At 30.5% G+C, this 18119-nt stretch overlaps 1 protein-coding gene across 3 annotated transcripts; it reads right to left on the reverse strand.

The window, feature by feature from the left end:
• Window positions 1-5527: 5527 nt before the first annotated feature.
• LOC137812930 (aspartate--tRNA ligase, chloroplastic/mitochondrial) lies at window positions 5528-13702 on the reverse strand. 3 transcript variants are annotated; one of them, XM_068615188.2, is made up of 15 exons: window positions 12911-13702; window positions 12561-12704; window positions 12201-12310; window positions 11698-11809; window positions 11492-11563; window positions 10679-10770; window positions 10340-10460; window positions 8747-8869; window positions 8345-8540; window positions 8064-8251; window positions 7907-7978; window positions 7221-7319; window positions 7028-7108; window positions 6745-6802; window positions 5528-6017 (listed from the first exon to the last, which is right to left on the reverse strand). In XM_068615188.2, exons 1-15 carry the CDS (start codon window positions 13277-13279, stop codon window positions 5851-5853), a joined length of 2004 nt encoding a protein of 667 aa, XP_068471289.1. In that variant the 5' UTR covers window positions 13280-13702; the 3' UTR covers window positions 5528-5850. The 3 variants fall into 3 exon arrangements, with proteins under 3 accessions (XP_068471289.1, XP_090155359.1, XP_090155360.1); XM_090299233.1 differs by having other exon boundaries at window positions 10679-10766; window positions 12911-13698; XM_090299234.1 differs by lacking the exons at window positions 11492-11563; window positions 11698-11809; window positions 12201-12310; window positions 12561-12704; window positions 12911-13702 and adding an exon at window positions 10953-11340.
• Between the last annotated feature and the right edge of the window lie 4417 nt (window positions 13703-18119).

Here is an 18119-nt window from a genome sequence, read left to right on the forward strand (position 1 = left end):
AAATTTATATTTTCATTTGTTTTTATTATACAAATATTTTATAATACATACCATGCAATTCTTCTTGTAAAATAAAAATGAAAAATACAACAGACAACATAGTAAATATCACAAAAAAAAATGTTATATATAAAGTGTTATATATATATATATATATATATATATATCATAGACCTCAAAATAGAAAAGTATTAGGAATTTGAAGTGATATAATAATGACCTAACCAGAGAGACCTAGAGATGGAGACAGAGAGAAGGTGCTTTCATTAATTAGCTACAGTCCTATGGTAACACAACACAACACAACAAAGTAGTTTCCTAACACATGAAATTACTCGTGATGAAGCTTTGCTTTTAGGGTTCTTATCCAAACCAGAACTTCAGAAGCAAAACCAGTAATTAATTAGGTGACCATCACACAGTGTTCTCTCTCCCCCTTAGCCCAACAGGGAAATTACACACTGATATGGTTGTTGCTCTGTCGTCTACAATTTTCATGTATAAATACTGTACACTTTTGTCACACCACGTGGCCTCCAAACCCTCGTTCTTATCAACCTTTGCTTAAAAAACTATACAAAAATAACAATGCATGCACACGTGTCAACCCAATGGCCCCAAATTCTTCATATTCTATTTGGATAATTTCTCCTTTGTTTTGCTTCTACGTTGTTCTTTTTATATGTAATTAGTTGATAATAACAAAATGATAATAGAGAGTCCTTGTCATAATCTCTTTCATTAGGACAAAGACTACTCCAACCACCAAGGCATGCAAAGCCATGACATCTTCAAAAGTTGTGATCCATAGCCAGACATGCTCGTCAACTAATTTAGAACAAACATTGGCCACAAATTTTATTTCCATAATTTCTTTAAATCAATTTTAAACATGAACTAGTTTAAAAATTAGGTGAAATAGATTTTTCGTTTCCAAATACTGGCTTTTCTCTTTCTTTTTTTAAGAAGTGTACTTCTCAAATACGAATCAAACATTAAATCTCTATACTTCCTAAAATCTTTTGGTTAATGGATTTGTAACACTAGTTTGAACAACAAATTTATAAGAATTTATGAGAAGAAGAAGAAAAAAAGCATCTCCCCATGTTAAAATCAATTTATTACGTAAAGAGTAATTTTAATTTATAAAAAAAAAATCGGGTATATTTGTAAAAGAATTAAACAAACATGCTCTTGGATTAATATTTTCTTAGTAATAGATTTTTGTAAAAATTGTTGAAGTATTGAGATTTACTAGCTATTGTAAGGTGTTAAATAACGTTTTCTTAAGGTTTTAGTGTCTCTGATATTTAAAGGGATTGGGAACAGTAGTGTTTAGGCCGAAGGAACAAAAAGATTGAAAGGTCAGAGATGAAAAATTAAATAAAATGAATAAATAATTAAATATTAAAATACTGTAGTAAAGTTGATTAAATACATCTATATATGTATAATATGTTTAATAAAAAGGTACGAAGAGTAGAAGTTCAATAGAATCTAAAGTGAATATTATAAATAAGTAATCAACTCAAGAATAAGTAGAGTGGATTTTATCTAATAATTAACTAAAATTAATTCTGACTTTATTATCAGAGTTTCTTACCCGTACACACCATTACCATTACCAAAGAGTTAATATTGAAACTAAAGACTAAAAGTCTAAAAGTTCTAGTTGATCCACTCCAACAAGTGAGAATACGTAACTTACACACATGTCCAATGCCAAATCAATAAACAGTGTAGTCAAAAAGAATATGAGAAGAAGAAGTTATTTTGTTTTTATGAGAAATTACAAAGATTTCCAAAACAACTAAAACAGAAAAAACATTTAATTCAGTCATCTACCTTGGACTTTTGTTTTTTTGATGAGAAAAGGATAAATATCGTGGACTTTTTTAATCTGAAGCTAGGTTATTATATGCTATTATGCAATGGAGCATGTAATAAAAAATTGTGGCAACTATCAGATTTCATACCATATGGGTATAACATCTTTCAAACAACAGCAGATTCAACAATTTGCAATTCATATATCTATTCAAGTAAGGTTTCAACTTTTCTTTCTTCAACATAATATTTTGCTGGACTTAGCTTAGGAATAAGCTTATCTCAGCCAAAATTGATAAGAAACATTGCAGTAAGTCTTGCACATACTCATGCAGTAACAGACCTGCATGTACTTTTTTATAAAGTACTTTTAAAAAGTGCAAAAGGGAATTTCTTAATACTCTCAACCATTCATTTATATAGATGACACATTGTTTTCATAAACTTAATCTAATACAACCCATCAAATCAAATAATTGGCGTTGCATCCAGAACTAAGCAAAGTTTACAATAAACAATAATCCGTTTAATTATTTAAGAAGAAAAGTAGGAACACAAGGTTCAAATGAATTCGTGACTTGGTAGCAAAGCCTCTGCATTGACTTTATTTTGTTAATTATCATTTCATATTCTTATGATGCTTTCTGGCATAGCCCTTTCTTTGTTGATGTGTCTTTCTATAATTTTGGCATAACTCGTGTAGTCTTTTATGAACCTAATGATTCAGTTTTTGCTTTTGGGGTAGGAGGAAATAGGGCACTTTATAGGCCATACACTGCCTTCAATATTCCTAAAGCACTATGTTTTGCATACCAGTTTTATAGTTTTTTTTTTATTAAAAAAAAATATAATAAATATAATTAACATTTACAAAGCAAATAGGTCATACAATTTAAGAAAATTTCGACTATCTATTATATCACTACTAATTAGAAAACAACTTAAAATTTAAAGATAAATTCGTTTTCTATCGACAACTATTAATTGAGTTCATACGTATCAGAAGTATCTGATGAGATAAATTTGTTGATTTTCATGAAATTATATCTAGAATGAAAATTTGCCTGTTCACCATCATGGAACAAAGTTGCAAATCCACTAACTTGATCTTAATAATTAGTACATACTATGGAGAAGAGGTATCATTGAAAATTGTGGCCATTATGTGGACCTTATTTGAGATGAAAATGACATAGTTGTGTTGGTGTCTACCTCTTAGAATTAATGAATATGCTAATCACATCTGTTATTATTATGCAAAAATTGATAGCTGTATTAGTGAGTATGCTGGTTTATCTTATTAAGGTAATCAGACTAAAACTGTATCATTAAGCTTAATTGTCTGAAGCCTCAGAAATTAATGGGTGTTCGTATTAAGGTGCCATTGCTCAATAACACTTTGCTCTATTATGTATAATCGATTATCTTCATCTGGAATAAACCCAACTCATTTTCCCAAATCTATCATACAAAATTAATTGTGTGGCACCTCACTCTTGCACAGAAGGTACATCTACATATGACTTTCTTCATAAATTAATATTAGCTTGTATAAATTAAAAAATAAAAAATTTATGTAAAAAATTTTACAAGTTAACTTATGCATGAAATTATTTTAATTTGTGGAGAATTTTATTTTTATTTTTTTCTTACTTTTATCTTCCAGAGGCGTTTATAAAAATAATATCGTCTAAACATGTTTAAAATAAATAAATTATGAGCTACAAAACCTAAAATTGATTACTTGTCTCACCAAAATAAATTAACTTGATTTTTCTTCTAATTATTATTTTGAAGAGGTGACATATCTATTATCTCTATAGGCAGAATGAATTATGCACATCTTCAAATAAGAAGATAATGTATCAAGCATTATGTAATGTAAATAATTTATACAACAAATCGAATTTCTGAAATTCCACTATATTTAATTTGCAAATTAAATTATTCATTATTAAATATTTTAAGGTCAAATTTTCTAAAAAAATAATTAATATATAATTCTACGTAAAAAATATTTAATAAAAAGTTTCAAAAAAATATGTTACTAATTAATATAAATAGTTTTTGAAATTTATTTCATCCGCTTTTCACTGATCTAAATAAATGAACAAAAATAGTCTATATTTTATTTATTTAGTATTTATTCAACCAATATATTTTTTTTCATTTTTTATTTATTGCATTGAGTCTAGAAGACATAATGAATGGCAATCCACTCACCAATACAATCCAATAACTATAGTTAAATAATCAGAAAATATATATTACAAGTAATGCAACATTTGTTGGGCCTCAAAGCCCGGACAAAATGGAGAATCTTTTATTTGAAGAAAAGTAGTTTTGTAAGAAGACATGCAATAGGATTGGGAGGGCCCAAGGAAGCACCATCCTTGACCAAACACACCTTTATTGACCAAACACACCTTTATTGACCAAACACACCTTCATTTCAATAAAATTCTAAATTTATAATAAATAAGCCAAAAATAACTTATTGGTCCATTTATGATTTATTACGACTATATATTAAAAAATTAAATCACCCTATGACTCTTTCATGAAAGATCATCTAACTCATTCATTAACCTCTCTTTTGTAGATAGATGTCCAACTCATCAATTTAAAATATATTATATTTTCTTTTCAAAACAATTTTTTTTTGTAAAATAAAAAAAAATATTTATGTACCTTCTGCCAAGTTGCATCCAAATACAATATTTTTATCCAATAAATAAATTATACAACATATTGGACGGTTCATCATCCTTCAAATAACAAATCATAATTCATGCTAACTAATTCATTAATTATTATTATTGTTGTTGGATAAATAAGTTTATCTATATGTAAATTGTCTTAAGTTTGTTTAATTGTGCTGTTTAAAAAGAAAATACATTTCTTTATTAATAATATTAAATAAAATCTATGCAGTACTTCATTTTAGATTCAATGTTGTACTGCTTGTTTTTCTTTTTTGTGACATGTAGTTCTTGTTGTGTTTTTGGTGGCATATTTATTTGGTTCTGAGCTTGCAGATCCAACAATTGAACCTAATGTTTTCTTCTCAATTTTTTAAAACTTCTATATGTGGATAAACATTGAAACAATACTTCAAATGAGAAAATATTTTCAAATGTGATTATTAGGGAAACAGAGCTTTTATCTGTCAGTATAAAAATCTGAAGCTAATAATCTACTTAAATTATTTAAGTATAACTTTCAAAATAATTATGGCAAAGATAAAGATATAATCACTGTATTCTGAATAAATTAAGAAATATTACTTGCCAATATTCCAGTGTAAATTTATATGAATACTGAATCTTTTTTTTTTCAATGCATTATTATTATCAATCTTGAAAAATACTAAACATGAAGAAAAAAACAACTAAAGGAATTAGTCAAACATAGAAAATTCAATATAAAAAGTAGCCAATAAGATAACTTTAAGACTTAAATATCAAATCAAATAATTTATTACACCTAATACTTTCAGCAAAATATCATACAGTGACATATTTCTGACAGCAACATCAGTGATTAGATTAAGAGTTGAGCATTTGTTACAAAATTTGCCCCATTCATACAGGGTTTGGTGGGAGTTTTAGCATTCTATGGTGCTCAAGTCCCCACAGTGTGTTAGTGGCTAAAAATCCTTGAAACAGAATTATAGGAGAAATCATTGAAAAAGACAGGCTAACAAAATTGTTTTGTTAGTAAATTTCAACTAATGAGAGAACTTGTTTAATAGAATGTTTCAAAAATAGAATATGCTCCTAGAATTTCTCTTGTTAGTGTAGTTACATTGTGATGAGCTTTATCTAAAGATAGTTTCTCAGGCCCATTCCTCTGCACTCTACAGAAAAAGCAATTGCAGTAGAAAATAATAACCATTTCCAATTTTAATTCTGATGATCCATCTCTTAATTTGTTTGGCTTTAATTAAATCTCCTCTTCCTTGATAAACATAATTCCTTACACCAATACAAAAATGGGTGTGCAGTGAAATAGAAGAAAAGTTTATGTTTTAATTGAGAGATCTTTGAGCTGCTGAGGATCCACCTCAGAAGGTGATCTGGTTAAGGCACACTGTGCAGTGGTTGTTTTTGGAAAAGCAATGACATCTCTGATGGAATTAGCACCCACCAACAGCATAACCAATCTGTCTAATCCATAGGCTATGCCTCCTACACAACAATTATTAATCAAATATACAATTATTCATTTTATGAACAAGAAGCAATCAGTGCTTTTGACCCAATGCTTCATACAATGCATTAAAAAAACCACAATGATCAAATTTTAACCACATAACCATCACATGTGTAAACCTGTAATCATGCAAGTGGAACCCCCTTTTTTTCCAAATCCTACGCAATCCAAACAACTGATTCTTCTAAACTTGCTTTTAAAATTATTCCCAAACAAGAACCATTTTTTTAAAATAATTCTTTATATGGTCAACTCTACTAAATCTAAACCAGACCCTTGTACAGTTGCATTTCATGACAGCCCATGCATGTTTGTTTCACTGATATTATTAACCATTACTTCAAAAAAGCTAAAGGAAAATTGCCTTTTCATAGATGAATGGTTAGACACAGAACAATGATCCTACTCTAGCCAGATATCAAACAGTTTCTAACAGGAAAAAAAAGGAGGATTTGGGCTATAAAACTGCCTTTTCATAGATGAATGGTTAGACACAGAACAATGATCCTACTCTAGCCAGATATCAAACAGTTTCTAACAGAAAAAAAAGGAGGATTTGGGCTATAAAACTGTCTTTTCATAGATGAATGGTTAGACACAGAACAATGATCCTACTCTAGCCAGATATCAAACAGTTTCTCACAGGAAAAAAAAGGAGGATTTGGGCTATAAACTGTTTTAGAACGTTACGGATCAGCATACCATGTGGTGGAGCCCCCATGTCAAGTGCTTCAAGAAGATAACCAAACTTTGCTTCAGCCTGAAAGAAATTACAATAACCAAACTCATTTACACTCTTACTAATGACCATCTAGCATTCCCTACCCTATAGCCATTCAGTTTTTATTTCCATTAGTATAGCCATTTCAAAAAATTTAGGCAACATTGAAACATTTTACAAATATAAAAAGATACAAAACAAATGAAGATAACTAAGCCCAATAATGGATTCGTGGTTATTATTTCAGACTAACGATCCACTAACCTGCTCCATTGAGATGCCAATTGTCTCCAAAACCTTTTGTTGTATATCACGTTTGTAAATTCTTAGACTTCCCCCTCCAATCTGACAAAAAATAGGCACAAACTAATTCTGTAACTAATACAGATTTCACTGGTCAAATCATCACCATCACAGCTTATAGAGAGAGGAAAGTACAGAAATGAATCTGAATTACCTCCACCCCATTGTAGACCATGTCATAAGCCAAAGCACGAGCGGATGCAAGGTCATTCATGTCTTCAGGATTCGGTGCAGTGAAAGGATGGTGAAGAGCCTGCATTAAACCATAATTAAGAATAATAACAAAAAACAGAAATGATGTATTGTACCCCAAACACTTTCCTAGGACATATCATATTTGCCAATATCAGAATATCAAGCACCAAGCACAGGCCCTCCTGTTGAATCTGGAGGGAAGATTTAGAGAAAGATCTGAATGGGAATGTTTCATTATTCAATTGAAATGCAGTACATATGTTCGACATGTCATCCATACATAAAGACTCAGATCATTTGATAGACTTTAGGAGATTATTTCCTAGGCTAATATTAATTGAGTACAACTTCCTTCACACTAATACCCATCATGATTACCTATTGCACATTTTATCATGTGATTCATGAAACATATTGTTGCCTAAGTGCACTAACTAATACTATTTCGAAAACCTTCCAAACAGAAGAATTGAATTATATTCAGGGCTTGATGAGAAGAAAATTGCCAATTCACACACATTGACATAATTTCAAAGAGAGAGGATCATCAAAGAATTATATTGACAAAGAACAATCATACAATTTCAGAAATAGACATTAATGATATTGGAAAATACACTGTCAGTTGATATTAAAAGAACAGACCTCGAGCCTCTGCTCTGGATCATTCCACTCGAACATTGGAAAATCAGTTATCCACAAAATTGAATGCCTGCCCTAAAAACTCAAACAAAATAATATTAGAAAAAGAAATAGCTGAGAAAGAGCTCCTTTTTTCTCTAAAAAACAACCACTGACTTACATGGTCAATCAAACCTAGGTCATGGGCTACATAAACTCTTAGACGGTCTAAAGTTTTATTTACAGAGGCATGATGACCCACTGCAAATAGAATGAGGTCACTTGGTCCTGCAGAGCATCGCCTTAATAAATTCTCTCTAATTGTAGGATCCATACTTGATACTAAAGCAGAAATTCCCTCCATGTTCCCTAAAATCAAAGGTTTACAACACAGAAATGGAATATAATAAATATCTCTCAAAAACATAAAAATAAATTATTACTAGCAAATTTATCCTTTACCATCATCCAAGACCTTAAGAAAGGGTAAACCCTTTGCACCAGATTTGAGTGCTTCATTGTAAATATCACCCTTCTTAAGAGCTGAATTTGAGTATTTTTTTGTACCAGAAGGTACGCATAATACTTTGATAACTCCCCCACTTTCTAAGGAATCAGAGAAAACTTTGAAGGAAGAACCTGAGAAAATGTCGGATACCTGCAGGACCGTAAAAATTATTTACATACACCAAGATTCCTTAAGAAGCAAATATAGGTATCTAGTGCAATACAAGACAACAGAAAGATACAACAATTATCAAATCAAAGAGAATACAGACACAAAAGAGAGGATTGTCAACAAATAACAACCATACACAAGAAACTACAGAAGTGCTATGGAGGAGGTGAAAGAAAGATCATTACATCTTTTAACTCAAGATCAAATCTGGTATCTGGCCGGTCTGAACCATATCTACTCATTGCTTCAGCATATGTAAGCCTGGGAAAAGGATTTGGTAACTCAACCCCCTTAATTTCAAAGAAAACCTGCAATAAATGTTCCCTATTTACACTTAGCACATTGATTGGCAAATGAGAGAAAATGGAAAGAAAAAAAGAGAATTAAGAAAAGAGAAAATAGTGAAATTCGTGATGTTGTTTGGCTTGCAAGAAAAAGTGGAGAAAGAAAATGGTAATTGTCGTTTTTGTTGTTTGTTCCAAGAGAAATAAGACAATGATGAAAACAATAATTTGACAAATGGCAGTGCTACTTTTCCTATAACTTTACTACTGTTGGTAAAAAAAATCAGAAAATCAATTATTAAATTTAAAAATTGATCATCATACCATCTAATATCAAACTAACAAAAAATCAATATATCTACTGATATAATCAAATTTTGAAAGTAAAGGACTTCCAATCGCATCAGGTACACCAACAAAAAGGGTTACTATGATGTTAGTTAAATAATAAATTATGAATGTCAATCAAAGACTTAAGCTTATGTGACTCACACTCCACCACTTAAAGTTCATTTGTGTCATCCAGCACATCACTATTAACTTTAAGATGCTGGTTTAATTAGGAACATTCCTATATTCACAGCTTCCAGAGTTTTCTTTGGTACAGAGAAGAAAATTTTTGAGGCAGGACTCACGCTTAGAATTTATTTTCTTTCACTTTTCTATGATAAACCAAATAAGCTCAAATGAGCTTTTCGTTTTCTCCTCTGTTTCTTTCTCATTTTCTTCAAATCAAATAGTGTGGAAGTAATAAGTATATATTCTAATATTGGTGATGAACAACTTAAAAATAGACAACACATATTCTTCCAAACAATCTGCCAATTGGCACACTCTTCCATGAAATCATCCTCGATTAATTACCAATTAGCAATTTGATAAAAAAATTAGCCATCTTTATCTAAAACCACATACATAAAATATCTGTATCGACAAAGTTTAGCTTAAAAAACTAGCGTACCCCGGTACTAGAAGGTTCCTTGCCATACAAATGTATAAGAAAGGGTCATTCAACAGCCTTATCCTTACATAATCAAAGAGGTTGCTCTTGGATTCAAACCCATGACCAACTGATCATCAAGGCACAACTTAACCACTGCAATAGAGTTTGGCTTTAAAAAATCGGCTCACTAAAGCAGAATTTTAGTTTGAGAAATAAAAGAAGCTCTTAAGTGGATGGATAATGATGAAGTACTTGTCATTGATAAAATATTCCTATTGAAGTTTGGAGATGCATTGAAGAACAAGGTACATTTCGCTAGCAAAGCTATTTAATGAGACTTTTAGATCAACGAACAAAGTTGTGTTTTTCCACTATAATTTGTCTTTAGTAAAGGAATCCCTTCTACTTATATACCTTGTTACTTTGTTCCAAAATTCCACCTCAAATCACGATATAGTAAAGGAATCCCTTCTACTTATATACCTTAATGAATAAAATGCATTTTATAAGCCATTGTCACAGAGGTCTCATTACAAATAGTACAACCTAACCTTTCTAATCAATTCTTCATTAAGCGTCAACATATCCTCGAAAGGAGTAAAGGCCATTTCCATATCTAGCTGTGTGAACTCAGGTTGTCTATCAGCTCTTAAATCTTCATCACGAAAACATCTGAAAACATAAATTGCATTTTATCCAAACAGAAAAGTCACTTGCATGATAGTTGCTTCAATTTTACATCTGGTATTGCTTACAGAAACAAGCATTATATATTCTTAGTTTACGATAGTCACTTTAAACAAATGCTTATTTTTATGGTGAAAAAGAACTACATGTGGGACAATAACATATTCTCATAAAAGTAGCCAAACACGAGAAGAAAATATTACCTTGCAACCTGATAATATTTATCAAAACCAGCTACCATTAGCATTTGCTTAAATAGCTGAGGACTTTGTGGCAAGGCATAGAATGTTCCTGGCTTCACAATTCATGTGATAGTCAATCAACAAAACAATATCAAGTGGCTCACCAAAAATAGATAAAAGGACCTGTATTGATTTTCCAATTACTCTTGGCAATGTTTTGCTCATCAAAGATGCTACTCCAATAAAATAAAATATAGATATATGAAATTTAAAAAAAAAATAGTGAAAAACATACAAAAATTATCAGATATTATGAAGGGGAAGGAATTCTTAGAACTGAGTGTTTTCCTGTTTGCATTCAGACAGCAAAAAACACATAGCAAAGCCAGCAAGACTGCAAGAGCACATCTGCACATTCCTATAATGTCATCTCTTGGCAAACAAGGAAAGTGACTCGCAGTCATGGTATCACTATCAAGTGATGCCACCAGCATTGCTTCATGACAATGAGAGGAGAGGTGCATGACTACGATAAGAGTTGCAGGCGGGTGGATTTGGTCCACCAGAAGCTAAATTGAAACTGCCTCCGTGTACTGACAGGACAGGACCAATATTTTTAAGTTCCAAACTGGACTACCAATTTTTTAGAGAAATCTAATGCTAGATTGTCCAGACTGAACACCCTTATTCCTGCCCAGGAGAAACCCAACTAATTTAATATATTACATACAAATTAATGGTTTGAAATATATTGAATAAATTTCATTATCATAATCTTGAGAAACAAAAACTGAAACTAATAATATCATGCATGAGTTGAAAAGATATAAACACCTGGATTCTTGATGGAACTAAGTAATCCCGGGCACCTTCAGGAGTGGATCTTGACAGTATTGGAGTTTCAATCTATCTTGTGACCAAAAAAGGTAAGACCAACACAGGATATCAAACACCAAACCCCAGAGAACAGTGGAGGGCGAGAAATACAATTACACAATGAAGAGAGAAAATAACTAAGTGATGAATTCATAGGATAGTACCTCCACAAAACCATGAACATCTTCTAAATATCTTCGAATGAGTTTAACCACTTTATGCCGCAGCAATATGTTGAAATTCATTTGTTGCCGCCTCAGGTCAAGGCATCGGTACCTGCAAAAGGATTTATAAGCAATAGATCTCCCATATAGATGAAACAATATGAATAGGTATAACGAAAGAAACTTGGATAGGTCAACCACAAAATTCTCTCATTTCTACAAAAGCTAAAGATAAATCAAATATTTGATAACTAAATAAATGACTTTCTAGCATGCAAATATAGACCATAAAACTAATAGCAATATTCATTGAAGACCTAAAATTCCATAAAAGTAAAATGCACCAACCAGGTGACTTGACAAAATTAAAGAATAAAAGTTATTTTCCATCAGATTGACAGGTAAAATAATAAGATTTGGATATAATCATTAAAAAACTCTTCAAGAAAGGTAAATAAATACAAATAAGCAATTGTGAGTATCATGTAACTTGCAGCTAGTACCTCAAACGGATTTCTTCTTTAAGAGAGTCTTTTGCATCATCTGCCGTAGTAACCAAGAATGGTAACTTTGAATTTACAGAATTTAGCACTTGAACTCTACTTGCAGCAACCTGATACACATATAAAAAAGAATGGTTGATATAAATAAATAGAACGTTCCAAACAAAAACAAAAAAACAGATCTTTAGAGTCCAGAAACCAATCACTTGAGTACAAGCATTTATTCACAGAATAACAAGTGCTGGAGAAAATAAATAAGTTAATATATAAAGGGCTTTGATGTATAAAACAAAACCTTCAAGAAACAAATTCTTGTCGATTCAATACCAAAGTGAAATTACCCTTATTAATGATATATACCTCGATGGAACCTGTTATCATCTTCTTGTTGATTGACTCGTTTGGCCTAGACCTGACAACACCGTCAATTGCAACCACGTACTCAAGCCTCAGGTCATTGATAGCGGAATGGGCATCTGGAAATTCATCTGGAAGGGTTGTAACCTGAAATTCAAAGCTTATTTAGAATAAACACCAAGTACATTTACAAACAACAGTAAAGTAGTAAATGCATAACAGAAAATCACAAAAGTAGCATTGGTAATACAAAAACTTTTCCAAGTGAATGAGGCTAAGTAAACATTCAGGTGCCAATAAAACTCAAAAGAAAACTTGATTAAGAAAAACAACTACTTACAACAGGCAAGTACCTGAACAATTCCAGTTTGATCTCTGAGATTAAGAAATGTGAGGCCACCATGGACCCTGTGAAGGGCAACCCACCCACAAAGCTGGACCCTTTTTCCCACATCATTTGAAGACAATTCACCACAAAATGCAGTCCTGTTGATCCACTCAAGGGATTCAGTGAGGGCCAAAGGGGCTTTAGCATTGGAAGTGAGTATTTCCGGAGCAGAAGGAAGTGGTTGTGTTGAAGGGGTTGTGGAGGCAGAAACGGAAAACACTGTTCTGGTTCTTGAAAGTGGCAATGGAACTCTGTTGGAAACTCTGCATAGAAACACCAAAGATGGTCTGGTGCGGGAGGTCATCAAAGGCAGAGCTTTAAGGAACAGAGACATGGTTGTTATTTTTGTGTTTAGAAAATATAAATTAGATAACGGATACCCAGTAACGAATTATCCTTTAGAACCCCTTGAATGTTCAGAATTCAAACAAAAGATTCGGGCTTTGTAGAGGAAACAGATTGCAAACACAAAATTAAAAAATCGTGAAGTCGTAAAAAAAAAACTCAAATTTGAGCTAAGAGGAATAGTTGCTGCAACAGAAAATAATGGGTGGAGACTGAGAATGGAGGAAAAAAGAATAACTGCCGTGTATCCACTACCAGAAGATGAAGTACGGTAGAACACGGCTAGGGCAAGAAGCAGCAAGATGCCATGAGAGGGAGATAACAGATGAGAGATTCTTTCACCTAAACGACGTAGTTTCGAGGTAGAGATTGGGCCTAGCATCTGTAACGTGCCCACTGTTGATGATGTGGCAAGAATGGTGAGGTGGCAAGGACAGTTTTATAACTGTAATTAAAATATAAAAGGATAATACTTATATTTTTTATAAAACAACTTTCAATACTATTATTTTATTTATATCTTTTAATTTTAAATTTATTTTTTATTTTTTATATTTATTTCTAAACTCATTAAATCGAGAATTGTATAATTTATAAGGATTATCAAAGTATATTTTTCAATATAAAACAAGATTGCAGCAACGGAAAAAGATTTGAAATTCCCTTCAGAATGCAACAAGTGGGGTGCAGGAAGCAATTTCGCTTACACTATGTTTGAATGAATTAAGGTGTCTAGTGTTGGTGGGTATTGGGAGGCACGAATTTTGGTGGTTGGCCTTTTCTTTCTTTCTGCACCCAATCAATTTTAACTTGCAACCTTTAAATTTTTGAAACTCCAAAATTATTCTTGTTTATTTCAGTATATTCCAAATTAAAAATCCAGAATTGAGATATAAGTTCTCAAAATGGAAATTCGAAATACAACCCAATCAATTCTAACTTGCATCTTAATAATTTAATTCATTCTCATTTCTAATTCAATTATATTTAAATATTTAATTTCAATATTATAATATATTTCTGATCTTTTTCAATTATTTTAACATGATTATTCACCATTCAACTAGTATTTAAACATATTCTTTTAAAAAAAATACTCAATAGCATATTAATAATCTTTAATATAACAATTTTTACAATTCTTTTTTTTAGTCACGTCAATATAATATAATATCAACTTTCATACTACTTTCCATTCAAATTTACTTGTTTTCCCTCAATTTTAATACAAACAATCTCACATTTCACATTTTTTTTATTTATTTCTTTTCAAATACATTTTACATACCTTCCTCTGTATCTGCATTAGATACCTTTGTAAAATAAATTTTAACTTTCTTAAATAACCACAAATAAAGTATAAAGTTTTATACTTTTAAATAGCTTCCGTTGCACTTTTGTATTTTAAGATATAATAGTTTTATTATTGAACATATGTGAGAGGGTTTGAGAGAATATTCATTATATTCGATGTTCGTAAAAAGAAAAATTCTTTATTTTGTACTTTATTTTTCATCCCGTTAAATATTTTTTATGGGTTTTGTAGCTTTCCAAAAAAAAAAACACAATCATCACTATTAAAAATACTACAAAATTTATCTCAACCACTAATATTCACCGTCAAACACTAAAAATAATTACCACCATTCTAAAATGAAAAAAGATACAACAATTTCTATTATATTTAAAAAAATATTGTTGGAATTAAAGAGGTATAGAGGGAATTAAAGGTACCGAATATTAGTAATCAATAATAAAAGCAAACACAAGAAATTTTAAATATAATTAAAAACTAAATCCTGATGTATCTATAAAAAGGAAAGTGATTTTGATATACACTTTTTTGAGTCTTATTTTAATTTTATAATTACCTTCGTAAATCACTATTTTTGTTTCACTGTCTTAGTTTTCATGGATTATATACTCATTGCAATACCATTTTTACTCTTTTGGTCTTATTATCATCCTCTTTATATATGTTGAGGTGGGAAGTGGCATGTGACCTCAGCAAGCCACGTGTGATGGTACACATCACAGATAATAATATAATATAATATAATTAAATTAAATTATATTAAATTAGCTATCAACTAATACTAAAATGAAACAAAATAAATATGATTTTGAGGCACTGTGAACCCTAAAATAAGAAATACTGTGGACATCTTCCTATTTAACGCATTTATCTCTTATTTAAGAATAAAAACGATATCTTCTTTATTAAATTTCCAGATTATAAATAAACCGTTTTGTCATACTAACGAGATCGATTTATGACCTAAAAAAGATAACTATTTTTTAATGTTTTGAAAAAATATTGAATTAAAATAAATTTTATATGCAGGTCACAAAATATCTCTATAATAAGTTTGGATTATTTGAACACATGCCATTGTATTCTCAAAACTCAAAAGGAATTTGTAAAAATTGATATGTAACTGATTTTTTCTGGATAAAAGAAAATATCTTCGTAAGCTTCAATTATTTAAACACATGCGATGAAATTAATCATTGATCATCATTCTTTGTGAAGGACTTATATTGTGTGAAAAATCAAACATAGATTCTCTTCCACAAAAGCAACATGTGTCGTATAATTTTATTTTTTTATATATATAAAATGTTTTTAATTTTTTTCATGTTAGACATTATTATGCAATTTGACATAATAACAACAATCATCTGTCATCACATGAAACAAATATTATTAAAAAATACAAAAATATGAGAGATTAGACCAAAACACATATGTTAAAAAGACGATACATATAGATTATAATTATTCGTACGTAAGTATAATTTATTTACAATGTGGATGTATATATTAAAAAAACTTGTGAAATAAATAGTAAAGTGAATGATTAAAATAAGAAACATAATAGGTGATTCTGAACATCCGTGAAGCAAGCAGGAAAAGAGAATCTGGAAATCTGCATCTCTGGAGACATAAATAAATAAATTATTATTATTATAATTATTGAATAAACTATTGGTAACAGTGAGATGGTGTGGTGAAGTGAAGAGGAAAATAATGTGTGTTTGATCTGATTATTTGTCTCATTCTGATTTGAATGAAGTGTTTTCATTTCATGGGGCTCTTTCTGTCTCCAACCTTAACTCCAAAATCCACAAATCAAATATGCCAAACAATTCCTTAACCTATCACTCTCCTTATCAACCATTCAATCATCACATGCTTCAACCTTTTACACACATTCACATCTTTTTTGCTTTATAACATCACTATAATCGTGTTTAACTTTACGTCAATTTATATTCTAAAGTTTATTTACAATATTGAGTTTAAGTTTTGTAGCCATCAAAACAAAAATAATGGCAACAAGTATAAGAATATGATGCTTAACGTTTGTCGAAAATACTTGGCCAATACCTCCCTTCTAAGTAAAACATCATTATTATTGTCCTTGCTTTAAGTCTTGTTCCTTTCTTTTGGTTTAGAAGCATTTTTAAAATTCAACTTCTATACTTTGTTTAAATGGGTTTTCATAACAGTTATTTGATGGTGATTGCTCTGATAGGGATTAATCTAGAATAACTATGAATGGTTTGAATCGATGTGCAATAGCCATTGCTGAGTTAACATACCAAGTACCAATATATGTTTATCTGATATTAAATTTATTAAAATAATATGACCGTTATCTAAGACTAAAGTCTCAATAATCAGTGGGTGTCATAAATGAAGGTTTAAAGTGAATGTGCCATTATTGTTGGAAGCCAATTCTTGAAAAATGACAGGTAGCATACCCTAAACCTAGTTATATTGCATGATTTATTATTGGACCAGTGGAGTATACTTAGTTTTAGGCAATAGAGTTGATAAATACACCAAATCAATAATTATTACGAAGGTTTGCACCCATTTATATACAATGAAAGACTATAATCTCTAGTCGATGTGGGATCTCCAACACACCCTCACACCGAGACTGTCAACTCGTGCGTGAGACTATATATGGCTCTGATACCATATTAAAAAGTGGACTTTAAATCTAACTCAACCCCATAAAACCAGCTCATAGAGTTGAGGTTTGCACCCACTTATATACAATGAAATGTTCTAATCTCTAATCGATGTGAGATCTCAAACAATAATATAATTTTTTTGAAATAATGATTATTATTGTTATGGACCTAATCCGATTATGTGAAATAAGCAGATCGTTTTTCTATATTGACATTTAAAATACTAATATTAAAATATATTAATTTTTCTACTAATATAAATCAAGAGATACTGAATAATCCGTTTTTATTATTGAAATTGGACCAATAATAAGATCACATATAGAAAAGATATGATTAAGACTCTAATATACGTAAGAACAGAAAAAAAAAAAAAAACAAATACAGTTCACACACTCGACTAATAGTACGATTATTTTTAACTACACTGAATAAGTTTGAGATGGCCAGAACTTAACAACTAAAACTTTGAAATTATACATTATTTATCGTCAACTATTCTACCATCCTACCCGATTAAATTAAAGTATGGGGATGAAAGTAAACTAAGGGAAATTAAAAGTATTAGCAAAATTAGTTAGTTCTAAAGCTGGTCACACGTTTATTAATTGCACCAACCAAAAGACAAAACCTTGATTAAAGCTTTGCAGCTAACACAATTATTTGGCTGCTTCCTCGAAATCAATGTTCTGTCATAACCTTCTGTGTCATCCTTAATCAAAGAATTAATATTATTAATAAACACTGCACGCATTTACATGTGTTTATTTGAGGTGAGAAGGGATATTCAAGAGTTTCAATCATAAAAACAAATACAAAAGAGCAAATCATACGCACCCTTA

Source organism: Phaseolus vulgaris, chromosome 2, assembly GCF_051622355.1.
Source record: "Phaseolus vulgaris cultivar YP4 chromosome 2, ASM5162235v1, whole genome shotgun sequence".
NCBI lineage: Eukaryota > Viridiplantae > Streptophyta > Magnoliopsida > Fabales > Fabaceae > Phaseolus > Phaseolus vulgaris.

What these genes read in the sequence shown, in the direction of transcription:
- LOC137812930 (XM_068615188.2), bottom strand. Translation starts at nt 13,279, where the DNA reads ATGTCTCTGTTCCTTAAAGCTCTGCCTTTGATGACCTCCCGCACCAGA. An exon ending in ATGTTCATGGTTTTGTGGAG is followed by an intron (nt 11,564 to 11,697) that starts GTACTATCCTAT and finishes GTCACAAGATAG; the next exon opens with ATTGAAACTCCAATACTGTC. An exon ending in ATGAAGAATTGATTAGAAAG is followed by an intron (nt 8,870 to 10,339) that starts GTTAGGTTGTAC and finishes CATTTATTGCAG; the next exon opens with GTTTTCTTTGAAATTAAGGG.